The sequence below is a fragment of the Ambystoma mexicanum genome, chromosome 10 (genome assembly GCF_040938575.1).
Source record: "Ambystoma mexicanum isolate Mex_15411 chromosome 10, UKY_AmexF1_1, whole genome shotgun sequence".
Classification (NCBI taxonomy): domain Eukaryota; kingdom Metazoa; phylum Chordata; class Amphibia; order Caudata; family Ambystomatidae; genus Ambystoma; species Ambystoma mexicanum.
Window position 1 is genome coordinate 328,800,919 of NC_090932.1, and position 19,913 is coordinate 328,820,831.

At 48.6% G+C, this 19,913-nt stretch overlaps 1 protein-coding gene across 4 annotated transcripts in view; it reads left to right on the forward strand.

Moving 5' to 3' along the window:
* Nucleotides 1–19,913, forward strand: part of FGFR1 (fibroblast growth factor receptor 1) — a 140,152-nt gene that overhangs the window by 90,004 nt on the left and 30,235 nt on the right. For 2 of the 4 annotated variants that reach the window (XM_069617932.1, XM_069617930.1), the window contains 2 exons: nt 15,888–16,078; nt 18,532–18,676. In XM_069617932.1, coding sequence (XP_069474033.1) covers nt 15,888–16,078; nt 18,532–18,676 — 336 coding nt within the window. Of the gene's footprint in view, nt 1–15,887; nt 16,079–17,615; nt 17,767–18,531; nt 18,677–19,913 lie in introns of all 4 variants that reach the window. The other 2 variants (XM_069617929.1, XM_069617931.1) reach the window with 1 other exon arrangement.

Sequence of the window (19,913 nt, forward strand, 5' to 3'; positions counted from 1 at the left end):
GTTTTGTCAGTATTCTTTGGCACACTGTCTCCAGCGGAGCAAACACTTCACACGCTGGATGTAGTGTGTGCCCTCGTACTACATGGCATGTACTAAGTCATTCCGTACTACGGATCTTTCTCATTTGGACCTTCTGGCCATGGGAAGGCTCTTTCGAAGTCCCCCACTTGAAGATGGATTGCAACCTGCAATTCATTCTGCCATCAACAGGCTGGCAGACCGTTTCCCTTCAAGCCCCGGGCGCTCTCCACAGTGGCTGCAACTACTGCTTTACTCTGAATTGCGCTACCTGACATTTGCCGGGCAGACACCTGGAGATCGGTGCATGCATTCACCCGGTTCTACTGTGTCAGCAGATTTTGCAGAAGACTCTAGAGTCCGCCAGTCGGTTCTGCAGAGCCTTTTTGCATGAAGTTAGTGTGTCTCCAGAGGGAAGTTATGCTGGGAGCTTGCCTCCGCCCATATGTAGTGTTATGCTGCTTTTGTAACCCATTCACAGCATGTAAATCTATGAGAGATCCATTGCTCGAAATGGAATAAGTTACTTGCCTGGAACGCTGGTTAACCAGCATTGGTAGCTTTCATAGATTCACATGCAACCCTTCCACCTACCCCGCATGGCTCGTCTTTTTGGCTCTTACTGCCACTCACGTGAGATTGCCAAATCTGAAGATGGCTGACGGGAGGAAGTGTACCTATTGGCTGTGGGCAGTATGACCCAAAGATGAGACTACGAGAGCACAAAAGTGACAAGATTTTCAGTTTTAAGTTTACACTGGTTGGTTACTTGATTGGGAATGATTGGGTATGATTTTTGTTGAGACAAGAAGGCCACTGCACATGTGGTTACCCTCCAAATGAAGCATTGAGTATGGGGAGTAGTAGAGAGGCAGAACAAAGGGGGCTGTCCATGTTCCCTCGCCGCCAGGGTGTTTACTCATTACTAGACCTCCCAAAGGGGCTTGCCCGACCTTTGCAATCTGATGAATAGGCAGCCATGTTTGTAGAGCAACTCCCAGATCCTGAGGGGCGCTTCACCTCTCCGTCTATAGAAACTTCTATTTGCAGGATAAGCAGGCGTTCCCATGAGCCATAGTCTGCCAATCTCAGAAGAGGGGATGCTGTCAGGCGGACTGAGGAAGGTAAACAAAATGGAGCCGACAAGGGCGTGCCCGGCGTGCTGCTATGTGCAGGCAGGGTCAGCAGTGTCCCTGCGAGCACCTCTGACCAGTCACCGGACAGACCCGCGTGTTTGTCTTGTGGTGGACAGTGTACCCTAATGGGGGAGGACTGTCGAGGCTTTTTTCAGACACTCCCATGAGACGCTCCAGTTCCCGAGCTTTCAGAAGACCCTTCCATACCCCCAATATTACAATCGGTATTTTTCTGACTGGAGACCGTCTTATCTTGGCCACTTTAGATATTGTTTGTGGTGGATTAGAGGAGTCTGTGACCACTGGTCTGTTTGTTCGGGAAGATGCACTACGTTATCACAGCGGGAAAGTGGTGTTTGCTTCCTGCTCAATGGTATTTATTTAACAAATAAACGATGGCAACGATTGAACCCCTGGCTGATTCCTCCAGATATTGGGAGTTGTTGTAGCCCTCTTTGTGATTAGCTCTGCTAGAACGAGGAGTTTAAACTTAGTGTGAAAAGCAGCCAGACAAAGGTGGCAGCTGACGCTCGTGCCATGCTCCCAGCTGACCCCCGGCACTTATTGTCCCCGTTAACGGAGGTCTAATGGACAGCTCATTGGCCTAGCATGAAGCTGGTCTTAAGATGCGGATCTGCTCCTAGGAGTGGAAAGAGCGGTATCAAATAATTATATATTTTTTTTATAGAGAATGTTATTAGAAATTGTAGTTGCATGTGTTAAATCTCCACACTGGTCACCCATACTGCTGTGTCCGGGTTAAGGTGTCTCAAAAAGGGGTTACATTTAAAACTTGCCTGGTACATAGGGTTCCCAATATATGGAATTAACCCTCTTAATAGAGTTACAATTATGGCTTCTGGGTCCCAACGCCACACAGACTTGGAAAGTGATTTTGGTTGAGTCTGGTTGGTTCCCTGTGTAATGATTGGTTCTTCCAATCAAAGGGTTGTCATCCATCTGTTATGCTGGCAAGCTAACCTGATTGGCTGGCACCCCCATCCCCTTACGCAAGCATCTAGTTCATGCACCTTTTGGAAATATGGGAGCCAGTGAACAGCCTTTTGCAGATGGCACTTGGAACGCATGGCAAGAATGACTTCGCCCAGTGCATTCCCAACGCCTGACACTGTGGTGAGCTCATAAGGCTTTCCTGTGCAAGCATTCGACTCTGGTAAATGTTGACATTTTTTTAATGGGCAGGTTTGCTTTTAAATCCAGGCCTAGGGTTATCTCTTTTCCCCTGCCAAATCAACTTTTTGGAAATCTGGGTTTTAGGAGAAACTTGTAGCTAATGCCCAAAGCCAAATGGCCCTCGCTAGCGTGGCTGCGTTGTAACGTTTGGCCAGTTTAAGACCCCTGTCGCAGCTCTTCCTTTTTTGATGTACTGTAGGCCCCCAGTTGAAGTCACTGTGTTGGTGTAAGATCTGGGATGTGCTTGTGGTCTTTGATGGCCACACCAGGTCTGGTTTTTAGCTTGGCCAATCCATTTGCAAAGGATTCCACCATGCATGTTTCTTGTATTTGAATAGACCTCATATAGAGTAGTTATGGAAACCAGAATTCCCGGCTGCATTCAGCCATCTAGGATTGTATGTGAGGTCCAAAATGTGAACGAAATGAGAGTAGTCCCCTCTCCCCCCCAGTACATCATTTGTTCACCTTGAGGAGTCATTGCCCTGTTGCAAAATAGAAACCCAAATCCCTGCCTCTCTACCCACCACAGTCTCTCTCCTATTGAAATTTCCTTCAACTAAGTGTTTTTTTTGTAAATGGATAATTTGAAAGAACTTAGCGTGTGCAGTTTACTAAATATGTAGCTAGGATGTGGGGTTGTGGGGCGGGCGGGGGAGGTTTAGGCGTATTGCAGTTATGGCAGAAGGAGATGGAGGATGCAAATGGCATTGAGAGTTGATGTCAGCAGAAATTGAGTAAATCGCAGAAAGCCTTCGAGCAGGGATGTCTAAATCGAATCGGACAAGGAAGGGCTTGTGTGGGATTGGGGAGGGGGGAGTTTCTGTAGAGCATATGAAGTGTGTAGGTTTGGCTCATTTATTCATGTGGTTCAGAACAGAGGGGGTGTGTGGTGTGTTGGTTGTGCTTCCCTGTGACCTGGCCTTGGTGAGGGTGTCATTTACAGAGGACTCGTGCATTGGCCATCGATCCGGAGATTGTGGTAATGCGTTGTTTTTGTGGCTTGGGGACAGTCTCCCAAAACACCTGTTTTTGTATTTGGGAGGAGGAAGGTGTTCGTATTTGGACCACATCAGAAGGCCTCGGTATTCTAGAAAGAAGTAACACAAACATGTAACTTTTTTAAAAAAAAAAGTTAAAAAAAAGGTGTAAAGGCCGAGCTTTGTCATAAAGAAAATTGTGAACACAAATGGCAGTCGAGCACAAAGTATGGAAAAGGTGATGACTGCTGATTTAGGTCACTGCCAGCAGCTGTAGTGGCCCACTTGGGGGGCGGACAGAGGGGGGGCGCTGATGCTTGAGTATTTCCCCATGTCATTATGTTGGTGTGGTTACTGGGTACCACTGGCAAGGTTACTGGGTAATCGCATTAAAATGAGTGAAGCATTGGCTGGCTCGGACATGGCAGCTGCCTGGGAGCTGCTTGAAGGCCTCCCATTGTTCTCATTGGGGCTCAGCTTGATTGCAGTTCAAGAGACAATGGATGCCGTGACCTGCTTCGATGTTAATTGGCTCCTTGGACAGCCTTCTCATTGAGGAGACAAATGGGCCACCCTGGAATCTTGCTTGTTAGGAGCATGTTTGGCAAAGAATCCTGTGGTCTCGGACTCGGAGCCGACGGAGCCCTCTGAAATGGCAGGCAGGGGACACTTCGATGGATTCTCCATTGGCCACACGCAGTCCTTGGGTTATCGTTAAGTCTGAATAGTTGCCTATTCTGGATAATGCATCGTGCACAGCACAACGCGCTGTTTTTTTTATGCCGAATGTCTCATCAATTAAAATGGTACACTGCCATACCACATGTAGATGGAATTCGTGACTTTAGTCTGTCTCGCATCTATACAGGATTATGAATGTTGGCATGTACCTCACTTAGATGGAACTCATGACTTTAGCCTGCGTCACATCTAGATAGAAATGTGAATGTTAGCATGCGCCACACTTGGATGAAACAGTGAATGATGACAAGTGCAACACCCGAATGGAATCCTGATCACTAGCCTTCCTCACATCTAGACAGAATTTTCAAATTAGCAAGCGTTGCACCTAGACACAATTGCAAGGACAGAAAGGCCAACTAACCAATGCACTAACAATCTCATCCCTGCATATACTGCTCAAACTCTAACCAACCACAACCCTAATACGCAGCAATCTGCACAAACTTCACTACACTGCAACAACAAAACAAACCGCACATAGACTTGCACAACAGCGCACAATGACTACGGACCGTAAAACACCCCAAGCACAGCCAACGGACCCACCGGGCTGAGGCTGCCAATAGCAAATCACTGGTCTCTTGCACTTATCCAGATTCTCCCCACTAACTCCCCCCTCTTCCAGAGCCGCTAGACCGCCAGGGGACCACTCCGGTGGTGATAGTGCGCGGTACAAATATCCTTTAACATTAACATAACTATGGGCGCATAAACCATTTTACAGTGATGTCCATTCATTTGTGTTGGTCTTTCTTGGTTGCCACAAGCTGAAGGGGTGGGGGGGGGGGAGGGCATTGCCACTTGGCAGGCCCAGTGGTTTCCACAGAGATGTCAATGTTGCCTTTGCTAAATCCTTTAGTAAGGCCGCCAGCCTTCCTCTTGCTCTCTGTTCAGCGATAGGTTGAATGGGGCGCAAAGGCGACATGGAGAAAGTCTGTTCTGAATGGTGTTGCGGCGAAGTCACTGTGTGTTGGGGATGTGATGGGTGACCCCTGCTTGGCAGATGTGGGGGAGAAAATGGGTGTCCCTATTGCATCATGATTTGAGAATGGGATGGATGTCCCTGGATTGCCACCTCCCTTGGCCATTTCTGGTGATGGAAAGCCACATGTTGGATTGCCAGGCTGCGAGGAGTGTGTCTTGCTCTCTTAACGCTGCGTCTGGGATGACTTTCGACTGTGTATGAATTAAGGACGCTTTGAATGCGAGTAGCTCATTACCGTTTGGGGTGGCCTGGGGGGGCGGGCGCTTTGGCGTTCCAAAGCTCTGAACTTACTAACCATGCGTGCAAACGTGTGCAGTTCATTCCATTTTGTTGTCATTATGTGCCCAGTGTATGGTGAAGAGCGTATCCTAAGCCCGTATGGGATGCGTCCACGTAAATGTTGGATCCCTCGGTCCAGCCGATAACTTTGCACTTTATTTCCGTAATGAGACGATATTGTGGGAAAGCTAGGTTTGGATCTTGCCAACTAACCAACAGTGTAGCCTAAAACGCAGTCTGCCGTTCCCAAGTGAATGGAGAAAGCTTTCTTCTATGCGACAGTTATTTTATAGAGCGGGTTGCTCTTGCTAGTTGCAAGTCAAGATTCACAGTTCGACTCTTGGAGTCCCCTGCAGTTTGAGCGATTTTTTTTTTTAATTTATTTTTTAGACTCAGTCTTGTCTAGAATCCCTTTTCCTAATCTAGAATCCCCTCTTCAACTAAAAACTCGTCCTCTCCCACACCCTCAGACTACACATGCATGCAGCGGCTCAGTGAGTTTTCCGCCTGCTGAAGCGCGTTCACCTTGATGAAGCAACCCCAGAGTTCGCCCCAGAAACTGTCACACCCCTACACTATGCCAGCAGCTACCCTATCTCGCAGGGCTGCCCTTCAAAATACCTTTGGTTCTCCCCTCTGGACAAAGCACATCTCCAGTGTCATGGCCACAAAACCCCATGGAACCGCACCAGCTTGCAGGAATCTGGTACTTCAAGCCTGCGCTCATTTGCACATCCGGTTTCGCACATACCGCCAGCAAAAACCCAGTGCTGCTTTCCTTGCTGAGTCGCATGCAAGCAATGCTGACAAAATGGCAGGGGTTGCGCTCCTCGCAGTTGGAAAGGGGGATTTCACGTTGGTAGCTTTCTTAGAAGTCATCGGGGCCTTGGATCCAGTGTCATGGCGCTACCGCGGAGCATTCTCTACGCTGCTATTGGTTCCTGGAAGTAAGCGCGCGTGTGGCTATGGGAGCAGTAGAGTGCAGAATTGGGCCTCGTTTAGGGAGCATTTGAAGATGTATGGCTCTGGCAGGTTGATATTTCGTAGTGCGATGCGAAGGTGCTGAATTCTAAAACCAAGGGCCTGCTCGTTGTTGTGTCGCTTGTCCACGAAATCCCCTGTCTTTGAGCACCACTGTTTCCATGGAGAGCGAGGTATTTCAGCGAGGAGCTTAATTACCTCAAAGTCAATAACTGTTTCGAGATTGACTTTTTAGACATGAATCGTGGTGCCTGGGGGCCCGAGGTAGCGTGTCAACCGATCTGTGTTTTATTATTGTTAAGCCGTTTGGCTCGAGTTAGCGTCGAGATTGCATTACACCAGAATATGTCCACCCCCCCCCCCCCCTGCCCAGAGCAGCAGGCCCCAGAAGCGCGGTGCGCTGGGCCAGGATGTGGTAACGGCGGTTTCCGCCGCTCCTCTGTGCCCTCGCGTGGTTTTCCGTTCAGCAGGAGTCCAAACATTGGGCCTCCGAGGAACGCAGGGCCAAGGCTCGCGATGCCTGGAATGCAGGAACACTATGGGGGTTGGGGGGCGTCGCCTCCCAGCCAGGTGGCTGCTGGCAGCGGCCCGTTCCCTCGACAGAAAACAGCGGAAGCATTCACCAGAGCAGGCCCAGCCTCGCGCCACCCTAGCTCCTCTGCCAAGGCCGTGCTCGCACTGGCCTCCGAGGTCTCAGATGCGGAAGATATGGCTGGAAAAACCAACACGGGGAGGGGGGGGGGCACCGAAAACGGCCTGCTTGCTCCATTTCCGGCCTCTTATTCTCACATTCGCGGCCCCTCAGCCAAGCTGCGTCACAGAAGGGGTGCCTCTGCCTCTCCAAGAGCGCGCGCACTCGAATGGCATTAAATGCGTACCTTTTTTAAACACTCGCGACTGAAAATGTTGGTAAACTGTCCTTCTCCTGCAAAGCACAGTTTTACCATGCGCGTGCCAAGATCCCAGGCAGCCTAAAGTGCCCTGGGACATGAGCAAGGCAGTTGAGTTGCGTGGCATTTTATATAGCGCCTGGCAGAACGCGAGTCGCGGTTTCCTTTTCCTTACGAGCATTTCATTTCTAGACCATGATTGTATTGTTTAGTTGCAATAACTTTAAGGAGAAAAAAAAGCTGCATGTTATATTTATAGATTCCTTTTTTGTTGGTCCTTCTAAAAATAAAGTAACTTGTAAACAAGTATGCACTTTTAATACACCTGTTCTAGTCCCTCTTTCGTGTAATTGATTCATTCATTTTGTCATTTGTTATATAGCGCCTTTCACCATAATTCTGGTCCCTAAGCGCTTTTGGTATTGCGCCCTCGGATGGGCTGGGGTTGAGAAATTTGGGAATGGTTTGGGAGGTGATATTATGCATGTGTGCATTTCAGCCAATATAGGTATGCGAGGGTGGCCAACACCTGGTAGTCTCCCCTGTCTAAATGGAGTTTGTATGGACACTGCGGAGGGATACTATGGATTACGGGGGCAGGGGTTGTGTTTAAAGCAACAGATTATGTGGGAAGCTTCAGTTCAAATTTTAATCGTTAAAAGTAACTTCATTCTCATGGCAGAGGTGATGTGCAGGAGTTTTTGTCTTTTGTGTGTGCATGGTGTGCGGAGCGAGTCCATGCCTTCCACTGAGCTGCAAGGGGAGAGACGGATTAATAGTACAAAAAACAATGATTGATTCTTGGGTTCCGGCTATTTGCACCTGGGTCTCACATGAGATTTAAGTGCTTCAGTTCATAATACTCGCCCTCCGAGGTTCTAGAGAAGGGAATTTCTCTCTAGTTACTTCTAGTGTGCGAACAAGGACTCCGTTTCATGATTATGTACGGCCGCCCGGCCTAGGTAGGGGGTGCTTGGTTGTCCTATTTCGGCGCAATCAGCTTGATATTCACAAGGTGCATTGTGCTATACGTTAGCCTCCCAGCCCATATGGGTGCATTGTCCGGCCTACTGTCAGGCTTTGTTCTAGGTGCTAGTCGGTGAAGTGACTACCTGGGTCCTCCATGAGTGTTTGGCATTCCCCACGGAAGGCTGGAGGGCCGAAACCAGACTTTTTGAGGAAGAGGAGACTAGTGGCTGAGAAGGACAGATCGGGGTTGGAGCAGGGAGGATTTGAGGGGGGGGGGGGCGATGCGGGACTGCTGATTGAGACGGGTGTGTGATAGGCGGATGGTGGGTGCAGGGGAGGATCGAGAGGTTGGACGGATGGGGGTGTGGCTGTAATAGCCATGTTTTGAGGGCTTTCCTGAAGGCCCAGTGAGACAGAGCACAAGGGGCATTATTTCCAGAATGTTGGTGCAAGCACTGAGAAGCAGGTGCCTCCTAATCTGGAGAACTTAAAAAAAGGGGGCCTACCAGAAGGTGTGCAGAACCTGATCTGATGTTTCTGGTGGGGTGGTAACGGCAGAGCTTGTTTTGGAGAAATTCCGTACCTTTCTTGTGGATGGCGCGGTGTGTAATGCACCTGGCCTTGAAAGAGGCCCGTCAACTGATCAGCAGCCAGTGGAGTGGTCTGAGCGTGGAGAGATGTGTTCTCGAGGGGGGGGGTGAGGAGGAGCCTTGCTGCAGCTTTTTGAACTCATTGGAGCTTTCTCAGTTGGTATGTGGGAACCCCTAGGTAGAGGGAGTTGGAGTAGTCTAGGCACAAGAGGATTATTGCGAGAACGCTATAGGGGTACGAGAGATGGGGCTGGTGGGGAATCCACTTGTGGAGAGTGCACAATCTGGAGACTGTTGATGTGGCAGGAAAGGGTCAGGTCTGAGCTAAACTTGCATCCTAGGTTTTTGACATAAGGGAATGCAGTGGGTGCGGGAGGGGTGGGACCTAATGACTGCACCCAAAGGATTGGTTGGAGAAGATGAGCTGTTTGGCGGCAGATTAGGATTTTGTATTTTTTCCAGGGTCGAGAAGCAGGTGATTGTCATCCAGAGATCAATGTCTGAGAGTCAGGGTGTGAGGTCTGGGTGGGGCAAGGATGGGGTGTTGGGAATCTTGAGGATGATCTGGGTGTCATCCGCATAGTTGTAACAGGTAAGATTGTGGGAACGGATGAGCTTTGGGAGGGGCACAAGCTAGAGGTTGAAAGGTGGGGGGCATGCTCCCTACAAAACTCCATGTGGGACTGTGGGGGGGGTGGTCAAGGAGAAGGGAGCCAGGCAGATCATTTGGAGCAGTCTGAGGAAAGAGGATTTCCAACTGAGGGCAGAATCCCTTATGCCGAGCTCAAAGAGTCTGTTCGTGAGGATGGAGTGGTATAGGTGTTGGCGGCTGTTCAGAGGTCAAGGAGATGAGAGCGGCGCAGCCCTTAGTCTGCGGTTCTTTTCAGGTTGTCCTTTGAGTAATGTGGTCGAATTTGTAGAATCCTTTGAATCCATGCTGCAGCATGCAAGACACATCGCTGGCTGCCTGGGTAATCTCCGGAAGGCCAACCAGTGGAGCTTGGACTGTAGATCTGAAGTGGTTTGCTGGGATGAAGGGCTTCATTTTCTGGTTGGTAGGAATGATGAAGGCATGTTGGCCTTCGTGTTTAGTTGATGCGTGCCTATTGGATTTACCCTGGATCTAATTGCATGGTGGAGAACAGGAATTGAAGTGGGTTAGAAAGGATAGTTGCATTCCAAGCATCCTGGGTAAACTCCATTGTGCAATCACAAAAGCCCCCCTCATTGCACAGCCCCCAGAGTAGGAGTATCACAATGGACCCCCTCAGGAGCACACATCGCTAAACTCCCCAAGAGAAAACCACACAAGACCCAACCCATGGGCTAACTGCCTTGTGCAAATATTAAATAATTTGACTCCTTGGTTTCCCCTGGGTCTCCTATATTGCTCCCTCTAAGGTCGGGTTTTCTAGTGCTAACATTACAATGTGGTTTGATGTTTGGCTCGCCCCCTACCGCCCCCACCTGGGCCAAATCCTAATGGACCCCTCCACTATACTGCATTGGAAGCTCTGCGACCAAGAGACATTGGTCAAAGTTGTGTGGTAGTACTACAGTGTAATGGTAGAGTCGTAAGAGAAATGCAGCACAAGTGCAGTCCGGGGTTGATTTTAATTTTTTATGCTGGTGTTGTCAGAAGTTGACCTGCTCTGGGGGTCTCAAGCCATAGTCCGGCAGACAAAACAAACTGCATGGTTCATTGCCAAGACTATTTGTTGTGCCTTTCCCATGCCTACACAAGCCCGCCCATCTGTTGGAATTGCCAATGCTGGTTTTCCCTCCGATTCACCTTGCCTTTAATTTGGTACGTGGGTATTTCTATATCAAAGGTGTGTTTACATTTGTTGAACGTTTGTTTCAAAGTGTACTTAATGCAAGCATCTTCATAAAATGTGGCATCTGTTGGCAGCACAGCACTCAGGCTCTGCTGCATTGAGACATGGAACATGGATATAGACTCTCCACATTTAAGTGGGAAGTTTGATTTTTCTTTAGCCAACAATATGTAAAAGCGAGTTCTCTAGCCTGGTCTAATAGCCAAGTTAATGCAAGCCTATGGTCCAATTCACTCTTTCTCTGCTGCAAGATGTGTGCTTTTCATCACTGATGGGGGGGGGGTGAACTCTTGTACCAGAGGCAGTGTGCTGTTGCTGCTTCGTAGGGATCGGGCCTGGTTCTCGGCTCCAGCCGTGCAGTTCACTCCACCCCCACTTCATGTTGTGTGGAAGCAGCTGGCTGTTTCTGCTCCCGCCTGCCTTCCTCTCTGGCGATTTCTGCCATAACCCTTAAGTAAGGCCCCAAGTGGCTCTCTGGACAGGAAGTAGTTGAGGCTTAATGGGCACTGTGCGGAAGTGTGTGTGTGTACCGGGGGAAGGGGGGGTCAGTCGGGCGTTGAGTCACTTCAGAAAGTCTGTTGTGTAATTTAGAGCGGGTTTTTAGCGCGAGTAGATTTATTTATTTTTGCACATGGATTTCCCTGTGCCTGTTCTATGTACTCCAGGAAGTCGGGTATGATTTGAGAATATAGAGCTGGTGACCAATGTGTGTGTTTTTTTTTTTTTTTTTTAAATTCTCTCCACCCTCCCTCCCTCCCAGCGGGATTGTATGGAAAAGCAAATGCACAGTGTGCGTATTTGTTTGTTCTACATTTCTGGCTGGCATGAATTCACCTCCGCTCCGGGCCTCATGCATTGGAAAGAACCCCTTAATCCCTTCTTTGGCTCGCGAAGGTCAAAGATGTGCAGAACTGCTGATACGCCACAGCAGTTCTATTCTTACTCCATGTTGGGACCATGCTACCTGTCTGTATTATTCTTATTAGTACCTGGCGAGGGTGCAATCAGAATGAAAGAACCATTCTGATTGGCCCTCGCCAAGGCATTACCCGGCCGGGAATCACTTTGTTGGGATTCCACTGCCATTGTCCCCGGCGGGGGGCGTGGCAGCACCTCAGCCAATGCGGAGGCTCCAACCGGGTCCATCCCCACTCCGAGCCTCCCCACGGCTGAGAGGCTACCTTCGCTCCCCGCCGGGCACTCGGGTAAGGCTTATTATTCATTTTTTTTATTTCCCTTTCCTCCCTGCCTCCCCACCCCACTTACCTTCTTGCTCCTTTGTCCCCAGTGGGGGACGATGGCAGTCTCCAGCCGTGTGGAGACTCAGAGCGGGGCCATACCCGCTCCCAGCTACCACACAGCTGGAGGCTGCCATCGCCCCCTGCCGGGGACCCAGGTACTTCTTTGTTTATTTTTGTTCCGCCCTCTCAACCCCACTTGCCGCCTTTTTTTTCGGGAGCGGACGCGCTGTGCTTCTGTTCCAAGCGCGTCCGCTCCTGATGGCCGCCATCCTGGCCACCATTTTTCTTGATCTTTTGGTTTTTTTGTCCCGAAACGCTGCTGCGTTTCGGGGCAAAAAAATGCTTTTACTGCCCCGGTCACGCAGATCTTGCAGGCCGGGTACTAATGGCTATATGCCCCTCGCGGCAGTGCCATTACCGACTCTGGTAATGCCGCGGGGCCTATAACTATGGGCCCCCGGGGCATTAACTGAGTCTGTAATGGCCCAGCCGCTCGGGGCATATTGGTTCCTCGTAATAAGATTACAATAGAACCTCGCTGTAAAAACGTATTCCCATTGTATTGTGACGTCAGAATGCCTGCTACTTCAGGCAGTGACTAGCGGAATTACTGCTTCCACTGGAGAATATGAACTAAGGCTGCGACTAGCTTTTCCAATGATTTTTTGTTTGTTATTCAAATGACTTTGCGACCCAGACAAGGAACTGCTTTTGGTAGTATGTTTTTTGGTGCTGCTTAAAAGCTGGGGCTATTTTTGTTTGTTTGAATCTTTTTGGTCCGAACGCATCTGAGCAGATTGTGTTGCCTTGTGGTATCCTCATTGGCTGGTGTGGCCACTTCTGGCCCACTGTAACCATAACGCATTGTTTTAACGCTCTAAAAATGTCCCTTCACAATTCTGCCGAAGACTCCTATAAGGTCATTTTAGGCAATTAACTCAATTGACCCGTAAAATGAATACGGAGTAAATTCATATTGGGTGAAACTAGCCTGTGTCTATAGTCCACTTGTTAGAAGAAGATTGGCTTCCAGGAGAGGGCGTGTAACCACCCACCCTCTCCCGGCCACCTGCTCCTCTCCCCTAGGTGCCTTATTATTGGGCTGGTGCCACAGCCCCCCTTCTCTCTAACTCGCACCAGACTACTCCACCCCACAGCCTCCTTTTCCCGCACCACATTCACACACTTGCCTCTTCTCTCCAATATCTAGAACACACTCCTTGGTCACCGCCGACATGGAAATAGTAGAGGGACTGACTCCCTGTTTACTGTTTTCTGCTGCAGCCCCTTACCCCTCAGACACCCCCCCCCCCCCTCAGAGGGGCTGTTGCAAAGGTTACCACTATAGTATTTAAATGGGATGAGGTCAGAAAGTTCTCATAATACCGGTCTCTCTGTGCTGAATTTGTTGTATTAGTCCAAGTCTCCTGTGAGAGATTTGACCGCCAACATGCCATGCATTTTTAATTCAGCTGTAACTGTCACGTAGTCGGCGGCTACTGCGTGGCATTAGTTTCTATGCCCAGCTCACTTTTGCCAGGCCTGTGAAAGCAAAGATTCTGAATGCCTTCCGGACCAAGCATTGCCGAGCTGTCTGGAAGAAAGGGAAGGCTTGATTCTTGAGGAAACCTTTTTGGAGTGTACAGTCTGCTGGCCCGCGCAACAGGGGAGGCTTGCCATCGTGAACGCTGACTGCCACCTTACTGAAGCAAGCAGTTCTCGGTGTGTGCCAAGTTAGTTCAAAAGATCCAGTTTTGCCACTTCCTTTCCCACACGCCTGGCCACAGAATCCTTCTAATCCACCGTCTTCTGTGACTGGCATCACTTCTTAGGGAATGGCCTGCATTTGTACATTGCTTGTATGGAGCCTTGAAACCTGGTGCTGTTCTAGTCCGCGCATGATAAAACCTTATAGTATCAGTACGCGTCACTGCTGTTGCAGGGTCTGGTGCGTAATGCGTTCATCCTCCTGGGTTTGACTGAGCCAGAGTGATCCATTCTGCTCCTAGAGTCCCGAGGTCCTTGCATTCCGCCCTCTTCCAAGCTGCTTGAATCAAATGGTAGCCACTGGCACTGTCCTTCTGCGTGCCACCAGTTGCATTAATCCATACATTATTAAAGTTGGACACCCGCACACAATTTTTTTCTTGTTATCTTTTTAGTTTTAAAGTGGCCTTTATCCTACAGTGCCATTTTAGGGGTGGCTGAAGTGTGCCGAGATCTCTAACCACAGCATTAATTTACAGGTGTGCCTGCTGTGGTGGTGGGGTCCCGAGTGTCTCCCCTTTGAAAGCAAAGGGGGAGGGCTACAGAATGCACAAGAAATCGTAGCCATAGAGGTACACTGGGAAGTGCCCCAGTAAGGTGCCACCCGATGTGTAGCATACCGTCACGCCTTGGTCTGAACCTGAAGTAACACTGCTTCTAACCTGGGCTTGCTATCTTCGGGGTCTGATGTTGTCCATCCTTAAAAAATGATGCAGAATCTCCGGGGTTCTCGTGTAGCCGCCCTTGGAAAGCAGCCATGCTGCGGGCTGGTCAGCAATGAAGATTGGTCAGTCGGCTCCAATTGCTTGCTTTTTTTGTGTGCTGCCTACCTCCTGGCCTTCCACTTATTAGATGAACAGGGCTGGTATTGCAATTGCTCTCCCCAAGACGTGGCATCCTGTGTTTATGGAAAGTTCTACAGTTTCCTTCGCTTGCCCTGTTATTACTCCCAAAGGCAAAGCGGTCTTCTGAAAGCGAAGGTGCGCGCCCACCTCTAGTCCTATTAGAAATGCACGGTCCTTCTGCTCCGTCTGATCGTGCATGCTCCCTACGGTCAGTGAAAGTGGTTTAGCAAATAGACGCAGCCTTCAGAAGGATCAAAATGTTTTAGGCACAGAGCACGGGTGGCGTGCTCTGCCAAAACATTTTGGTAGAAACCTCGCTTCTACCATAGCCCTTGCATTGAGTGGATTGGGGGGGTGTGGGGGGGTGGCGTTAGTAGTTGGAGTGGAAGGAAGCTTGGAGGCGTCCCATTTCACTGTCAATATCCTGCACAAAATGGCATGCTTGATTAGGGTTGGGCGATATGGACCAAGTCATATCTTGATATTTTTGGGCTGAATGGCGATATTCCCTATATATCTCGATTATGGGTTAAATGCTCCTTTGTAAGCCGCCAACTACATGTGAGATGTCGCTAACCCCTTTATTTAAAAGACCTTGATCACAATAATGTGCACATACAGGGTGGTTCTTCCTATTAGAGAATACACAGCTGTGTAAATATAAAATTGTATGTAATGTATACATATGTATATATCTCAATGTTAACGATATTCTCATTCTATATTGATTTTGAAAATCTATCTATATATCTCCAAAATTCGATATATCGCCCAGCTCTATGCTTGATAACTGGTAGGTGGCTTGAGCGATGGATGGATGGGTCACAAAACTGAGTCTGTGCCACATCAGGTACAACAAGTGGAAAATTAGGCTATGAAATGTTTTTTTCATTTAAGCGTTTCTGTGGTGCCTTCATGCCGCCACGGCCCGCTCCCAGGTGTAATTATGGGCATAAGGTAGGAGGGAGATATCTATGAAGAAATGAGACTGTTCTTTTGTGACGGATGCCCATTGGAGCTGTGAAGTTTTCTGTTCGCTTCTTACCCTTCAGTGATGGCGGGAAGGGAGCATGCATGGTCTCCTCCTCCCCCGTGTTGGTCAGAAGGGGCAACCATGATGCCTTGATGTGAAAGATCTCCTATTAACAGGTGCAAGGTCAGGTGCAAAGTACACTTGGCGTTCTGCTGCTGAGTCGCGATGGAAAGTGGTGGCTGTCGATTCACTGCTGAGTTATGGATATGCGTTAAAATGTAAGGTAGTCTACCTATGGGCAGACTTTCGGGGACCAGTTGCTTAAACCGTTTTGCCAAAATGCCTCTATTCAATATGCCCATGTTTTTTCCTATGCACATAAAAACAATTCAGCTGTGTACCAAAAACTAACTACCATCACGGTTTACACTTTTTTTTTTTGTGTTTTTTCTTCCAGAGCGGTCACCTCACCGGCCCATCCTGCAGGCCGGGCTTCCTGCTAACCAAAGTGTTCCGGTGGGCAGCAATGTGGACTTTGTTTGCAAAGTGTACAGTGACCCACAGCCCCACATCCAGTGGCTGAAGCATATCCAGGTCAATGGGAGCAAGATTGGACCCGATGGCTTGCCATTCGTTCAGATCTTAAAGGTAAGCGGCTGATTGCTTTCTTCGTCCTGGGGTCCCACCGGGCTGTGGAGCCCTTTAGAAAGGGCAGTTTAACAGCCATTGCACTGGCACCCCCCCCCCTTAGCTGGACCCTTCTACTCAAGGTGTCTTAGAACTGCCCACAGTGATGGGATGTTAGGGGGGGGTATTAAGGGCACTTAGGTTTCTGCAAGCAGTGAAAAGCCATTGAAGCAACCCCTTCAAGAACTAGGTTTTATTTTAACAATCCGCCCACCCCCTGTAACATTATTGTGGCGGAAGATATTTAGTGCAGAACTGTGTGGGGTTTGACTTGGAGTACGCTGAATTACAGTGATATGATTGGTTATTCATAACGCGCTTAAGACCCAGAGGTTTCTAAGCGCGGACCCAGATATCAAACCAGTGTTGCTGCGTGTCGTCTTGCTTCCAAGGCGAGCACGTTGCCGCTGAGCTATCCTCCCGAGTTGTGCACATTCCCCAATTAGTGGGGGGAAAACCAAAATTGCTTTGCCAAATTTGCTTTACCAAAAGGTGAGTAAATCGATGGCCCCATCCAAGCCTTTTCTGCTTCTAATGAGGCGTTTCACCCAGAACAATTTAAAATCTGCAAGAAGATGGAGTTCTGTATCGCGCAACTTCTAGATCTTCAATGCCATGGCAACGAGTTTGATGTCTGCCACAAGCGGTAAGAACGTCTGGCTGTGAGAGTAAGCGGTCATGTGCTACCTACTGCGTGAGTCGTTTGATGACGACCGCTGTGGCATCTAGTCTTGCCTTCTACATGTTAAGCTCCGAATGAGTAATTCTCTGGAGCCAAACGTTTGATTTGCTGCTGGGGTGTCAATGTGCTGGGTGGTTTGCGTTGCTGTGGGCACCGCGCAACATCTCCCACTTGTCCTCCAAGCTTAGCATGAAGCCTCTATGAAGTTAGTGTTTGCGAGTGTTCGGTTTTAAATATTTCTTTACTTGTATTTTTTTTAATATGTGAAATTCTGAAATGCCTCCAATGTCTCAAACGGTAGACCACGGCCTTTTTGTTTTGTGACAAATTTCTTCTAATTTGGGGCTGTATTCTTTTGATTATAAAGACGTTCCAATTTCGACGAATTTTTCACAAAAGAATTAGTTTCCTGTAGATGGTATTAAGAATATTATGAAGAAATGTCCCATGTTGTGCCCTTCCAGTGTTCGGGGCAAAATGGCGTTCAAGTTGGCAGTCTTGCAAACAGCCAGCCCTGCTATGTTTCAACAAATTATCTCATTAAAAAGGGCTTTGGTGTGCAATCCTTTATCTGGGCTTCCTTTGTAAAAGATTCTAGACTGCATCTAGTGCTGTCATCCCTGATGGCCTGAGTCCTTGAATGTGAATGCTTATAGTTTAATGTAGGCTGTCCCTGAGCACAGGACATGTCCTGCTCGGGTGGAGGGTGGGGGTGGGGAGGATAACCACCGGCTCGTGGTAACGTTTGACTGCTTCTCAATCTCTGCAACCCTTTCGCACTGTGTCAATGTGACCTCCTGTATTGGTTTATTCTAGCATTCGGGGATTAATAGCTCGGATGCCGAAGTGCTGACCCTGTACAATGTGACAGAGGCTGAGAGCGGCCAGTACATTTGTAAGGTTTCCAATTATATTGGCGAAGCTAACCAGTCTGCGTGGCTCACTGTCAGCAGACCCGTGCCAGAAGGTAAACCCCTCCAGCAAACCCACATAAATGGGCAAATGTAGGACAATCGGTCCCTAGCGGTGAAAGGAACTTCTGATTTCTCCCTGTTTCTGCTCCGTTTCTGGTACAAGGAGCCATGGAAAAATACTCTGAATGGGTTTACAGTTCAGTTTCGTTCTGTTTCTTCTCTTTCCGCATCCTTGTGTTTGCTACTATCCCTTCAAAATCTTTTTTTTAAAAAAATCTACAAATCAGTAAATCACAACCCCTGATTTCATTGAGAAATCGGGGTTTGTCCCAGTCTCCAAATTGCCCTAGGCCATTGACGGTCTTTTTCTAATAACGACCACATAACCATCGATGTCCAAACCTGACTGTGGTCTGTATCCATTCTTTCTGCTCACTTGTCTTTTCTCTGCGTTAAAAACATTCTCCTCTAAATCTCCTTTGGTCTTTCCTGTGTCCAACCTCTTCCTTTGCTGTGTGTACTGTACTCCAACGAAACTGAGCTCCCCCCATTTGTCCCGAGTTTCATTTTTCCATGTTGCCCATCGCCAGCATGTTCAGATGGGCAGGCGATTCAGTTTGGTGAAGGGTTAACTGACGGACCAACCTCTCCTTAGGTTGGCTTGGATAACAGGTGCTCTGAAGGTCTTTAGCAGGGTCTTTACTTTTCTGCTACTTGATGGCCCAGCAAATGGCACTCTCGAGGTGCATGGTCACCCAGTTCCCTTGAAGGTCTCATGTCGTCTGCTTGTCCGTTTTGCTTCCATTTTTATCTTCTAGACAGCTGGCGTTAACACAACCGACAAAGAAATGGAAGTCCTCCACTTGAGGAATGTCTCTTTTGAGGATGCTGGGGAGTATACATGCTTGGCGGGTAACTCTATTGGGATCTCCCATCATTCTGCATGGTTGACCGTTCTTGAAGGTATATACGGTTCTCCTTACTGTCCTTTCTGTTTTTATAAAGTATGCATCCCTGCCAATGAGGGGGCCATCTGTAGAACAAAAGCAATACGCTTCTCTAGAAAAAAAAAAGCGGGTTCTGCTATTTTTGCTCTTATGAAGACCTTTCCAATGTTGGTCTGTTAGATATCCATGTTGATCTTTCCTCTGGGAGCACGGGGGAGGGAGGGGTTGCAAGTCTCCCATTCAATCATTCAGTACTTTAATTGGGTACATGCAAAATGATGGTTCTACTAAAATATAGGGATGGGACCTTGAAAGATTGGCTCCCTCATTGGCCGAAGCAATGCATACAGGTGTTGTAATGTTTCTTAATGTTGTTTCTTGCAGTTCTCCATTCAATTCCCCAATGCCAGCGGCATCCATGCTCGCCAAGGCCACCACCTGTGTCTCTGAAGTTATATTGTTTAAATGCAAACGGGAAGCCTGGCATTAAGATTTTCAGGACCTACCCACTTGGGTTATGATTGGTTCATAATTCTGCATAGCAGTAGTGAGTCGAGTGTTGAACTGCTCGAAGAGAATCCACCGATCCCAGCACCCGTAATCTGTGCTGAATAATGAACCATGTTTAATGGTAGTTAAGGCCCACATCTGAGGGAATGATATCCCATGAACCGTTGCTCCAAGCATGGAATGCTTGAGATGTCCCCTGCTTTGGGGCATAATGAGCGTTTTCCCCGAAATGTTAGCAACTGTTTGCCACCCCCGCCCCTGCATATTGAGCATGTCTTATGGTCATGGCTCAATACAGGGAGGACCGACACGGTCTTCCTCTCCCCCAGTTTCCCACTGACGATTACCTTAATATCAGCTGAGAAGCAGAGGTTCTAGCAGTGGTGGCTTTGTAAAGACCGTGAACATGGCACCGATTTGGCATGGGGAATTCTGGCAGTGGTGCAGAAGGCACTGCTGTACATGGGTTACTGGACTATGGTAGGGCGGCGCTTGGGCGTGTCCTGGTTTGGGACACGCTCCGTTGATGTTTGGCATCAATGCGACTGGTGCTGATAATTGACTCCTAGGGAAAGGCATTGTGCATAGGCAAACCTTTCTGGATTATCAGCCTTCCCTGCAGTCATGCACACTCTGGTGCCTTCAGAGGAAAACTGCTTTTCTTCAAAGCTCGTTCTTCTCCTTGGTTTCTCTCTGAGGTGCTTTTATTTTCTGGATGGGAGGTTTTTTGAGACTGCTCATGT